This window comes from Triticum dicoccoides, chromosome 7A, assembly GCF_002162155.2.
Source record: "Triticum dicoccoides isolate Atlit2015 ecotype Zavitan chromosome 7A, WEW_v2.0, whole genome shotgun sequence".
Taxonomy (NCBI): domain Eukaryota; kingdom Viridiplantae; phylum Streptophyta; class Magnoliopsida; order Poales; family Poaceae; genus Triticum; species Triticum dicoccoides.
The window spans coordinates 137,443,481-137,447,031 of record NC_041392.1 but is presented as its reverse complement, the minus strand read 5'-3'; the positions used below and the strand labels follow the sequence as shown (position 1 = coordinate 137,447,031).

General features: G+C 45.6%; 1 protein-coding gene across 2 annotated transcripts; it reads left to right on the top strand.

Annotated features, from left to right (window-relative positions):
• The first annotated feature begins 722 nt into the window (after nt 1-722).
• LOC119330366 (protein CURVATURE THYLAKOID 1B, chloroplastic-like) lies at nt 723-3,019 on the top strand. Of its 2 annotated transcripts, none has more exons than XM_037603473.1 (5): nt 723-983; nt 1,093-1,214; nt 2,311-2,415; nt 2,499-2,570; nt 2,658-3,019. In XM_037603473.1, exons 1-5 carry the CDS (start codon nt 839-841, stop codon nt 2,727-2,729), a joined length of 516 nt encoding a protein of 171 aa, XP_037459370.1. In that variant the 5' UTR covers nt 723-838; the 3' UTR covers nt 2,730-3,019. The 2 variants fall into 2 exon arrangements, with proteins under 2 accessions (XP_037459370.1, XP_037459369.1); XM_037603472.1 differs by having other exon boundaries at nt 725-983; nt 2,305-2,415.
• Nucleotides 3,020-3,551: the final 532 nt, after the last annotated feature.

Here is a 3,551-nt window from a genome sequence, read left to right as displayed (position 1 = left end):
ATAATAGAGTTGCAACTTCCCCATAGTGAGGCCATGGCTTCCCCTAAGAAAGATAGTGGGGTTGCTCTTACCCGACAACATTTTTTCTTCTCCGGCAAGAGGTCCAACATGAAGAAAGGAAGGAAGAAGGTGACTGGCGCGATAAAAAAAATTCAGGTACCTGGAAAATAGCAAAACCATAAAAGTTTAGGTGTTTGTTTGGACTTGTGCAAAAACCCAAACAAAAAAGTGTCATAGCCATCACATGAGCATGCCATAGACGGTTGAGATACATTCCAAATATGGTTAAGAAGCACCAAATACACAGCGTGATAGCCGTCACAAGGACATGCTGTGGACAGCTGAGAGGCATTCCAAAAATGATGGCAGCACATATGTATGCTCAACAAAAAAACATGTTTGCATAAGTAAGCCCAAACAGATACAGTAGGACCGTAGGCCGTAGCTGTGACAAACACATGCTCCGGACACAGGTGTGCTGCATGCAATTCATGGTTGGTAGAGACGCATCTCAAAAAGAACGGTCAGTAGTAGAAACGCACAGGTGTACATAAATAAACCGCGACAAAAGTCGGCATGGCTACCCTCCAAACGCAGTAGCAACGAGCAGGCACACATAAGCTGTCACATGGACATGCTACGTCAGTTTAAGAACACTCCAAAGACAGTAGAAACACACTTACACACACTGACACACACACACACACATAAAACTCTTCTAAAAACAAGAAAGGCAAACGAAACAGTAGGAGCGCCGGTGTATATATAGAGCGCCGCGAAAGCATCGCCCTCACAGCCTCGGCAGACACTCGAACTGCGGCGGAACAAAGCTGACGCAATGGCGGCCTTGCTCTGCATCAGCACCCCCGCCGCCGCCGCCCTTCCCCACCTCCCGCGCGGACGCGCACCCCCGTGCGACGTCGCGCTCGCCGCTCCGGTGCCTGCCCGTCTCTCCCTCCGCCGCCGCGGCCTCCCAACTACAGGTCTAGTTCGGGAACAGAACAGGACGCTCTCACGCTCGTCGGATTTACCGGCCGAACGGATGGAAGCCTAACCTGAGGATTCTTTTGTTGTGGCGGTGTGTTTTTGCAGGGCTGCGCTGCTCCGGCACGGAGGTGGGGGTTACGGATGCAATAAGGATGGCCGCGGCCACGCCGTTCGGGCACAACCTGGTGGCGGTGGACATCGTCGGTGACGAGGTGGCTGCCGACAAGGTGACTTCCCTGCTTTGCACGTGACTTGTTTGTTGTATTGCGTCAAAGGTACTTTTGTGGCTATGTTTAGACGGGGGGCGGGGGAGTTGTTGTGGATCTTGGCGTGGAGTTACACAGAAAGAAATACAGAATAGCTACATATCAGTCACCTGACTTTTGAATTTGGGGCAGTCGATTTCGCTAGAAGGGAGAAACAGCCGGAGGGGAGGAAGAAACTCGCCGGAGGAGAGGAAGAAGCTCGCTGGCAGGCTACCCCACCATCTATCTTAGGGTCGGGGTGGGGGAGATGGCACGGCGGTGGTGCAAGTTCGCCGGAGAAAAACCTGTCATAGCCCGAGGCTAGAGGGATGGACGGGGGCGGGGGCAAGACATGCGGTGGGGGCGGTTTAGGGGACGGCGGTGCGGCGAGGCGGTCGCAGGGGTGGCAGCAGGCGACCCGGCCAGTGGCAACATGCGGCGGAGGAAGAAGAACACTGGCGGATCTGTTTTTAGGAAGAAGGAAGAAGACGTAATCTAGACTGTTTCTTTTTTATCTAACGCTTGAGATTGATCCTGACAAAATCAACTGTCTCAAAGGGAAATTTTAGTCGACCGGCTCCTTGGCATTCCCAAAAAAATATTGTAATTTAATTTTGATTATTATTATTCCCCCCGTTTCTAAATATTTGTCTTTCTTGAGATTTCAATAAGTGAGTACATACGGAGCAAAATGAATGAATCTACACTTTAAAATATGTCTATATACATCCATATGTGGTAGTCCATTTGAAATCTCTAAAAAGGCAAATATTTAGGAACGGATGGAGTATTATATACTCCTACAATTGAGCTAGTAAGGTTGTGAACATGTTTAGAAGGATGAGCTCGCAAAAAAAAATGTTTAGAAGGATGAATTTGTGAGTCCTAAATTTTGCAAGGCAATAAAACAGCTTAACCTTACTAAAGCCTCTATAATTTATAGTTTTCAGTAGAAACATGAATTTGTGCGTCCCATTAGGCTGTATATCATTTGCAGAAACAAATTAATATGATTTGTTATACATTATTTCTTTGCACATGTGGTTGATTCTTCTAATTGTTTGTTGAAAAGCTCCAGTTGGGCTTCAAGGAGATGGCCACATATGTCATATATGGCACCGGTGCTTTCTTTGCCGGATGGGTTTTGTCCGCTGTTGTTTCAGCAATTGACTCCATCCCCTTGGTCAGTAGTCATTAGATCTCTGCATGAATGTAAAATTCTTTCTGCCATCTTAGATCTTTAACTAAATGTGATATTGCCCTCAGCTCCCAAGAATACTGGAGATGGTGGGCCTCGGATACACGGTTTGGTTCAGCTCACGGTATCTTCTTTTCAAGGTATGTATCTATTTGCTTCATAAGTACTTTCTTTTGGTGTGCACTCTACTATGTTCAACCTTTTCACCACTTATTTACCACTTGCAGGAAAACAGAGAGGAATTGTTTGCCAAAACTTATGATCTCAAAATGAGAATTGTTGGATCCGGCGATGCATGATGTGTTCACATATGGTTGGGCAGCTGAGTGTAATAACTTCTCTCTCGTTTTGGGAGAAATACTAAGTTGTGTGTTTCAACCATATGTTACTGAGTTTGTGATGTAGTGTTCGTTATGTTTGAACTATTCGGCGAAAAATGTATGCCGTGCTTTCTAGAGAAAAATGTGGTGTATGTGATAACTGGAATAAGCAAGTAAGACCCATGTAGGACATGGAGGCTAGGCCAAATAATCCCAACATTGCCCCTTTTATGCAGAGCAAACATGAAACTTATGGGAGGTTGGTATGATATGGTGTCTATGGTTTATCCAACCCAGAGGTGGTCTATGGTGTGTATGGTTTATCCAACCCAGATGCAATCGTAGCCTATTTTAGGAATTAGGCCTAAGGATGTAAATCGGTAAGTAAAGAAGCCCGCATATAACTAAATCCAAATATATTGTATATTAATTTTATCTTGATGACACCGAAATTTTTGCTAGTCCTAACAAAGACAAGCTCTTGGCCCTGTGCCACATCCTCGATGCTTTAGTCGGAGCGACTAACCTTAGAACAAACCCACTCAAGATGGAGGTCTTCCCCTTTTGTCATGACCACATTGACCTTGTTGACACACTATTTGTTTTTCTAGCTAGATTGGCTTCCTTCCCGGCAAATATTTTGGTCTCCCCCTTCGCTTCAGTGTCTTCGCCGGGTGGACTTACAACCAACCGCTCATCCACAAGTTCAGAGCCTGATTACTTCTATGAACTAGATAATACCACACATGTTGTAGCGGATTTGAATATATGGTTTCTAAATATTGTGTAGAATAATAATTC

Coding starts and splice junctions, on each gene's coding strand:
- LOC119330366 (XM_037603472.1), top strand. CDS start 839: ATGGCGGCCTTGCTCTGCATCAGCACCCCCGCCGCCGCCGCCCTTCCC. Junction 984..1,092: donor CCGCGGCCTCCCAACTACAG/GTCTAGTTCGGG, acceptor GTGTTTTTGCAG/GGCTGCGCTGCTCCGGCACG. Junction 2,571..2,657: donor CACGGTATCTTCTTTTCAAG/GTATGTATCTAT, acceptor TACCACTTGCAG/GAAAACAGAGAGGAATTGTT.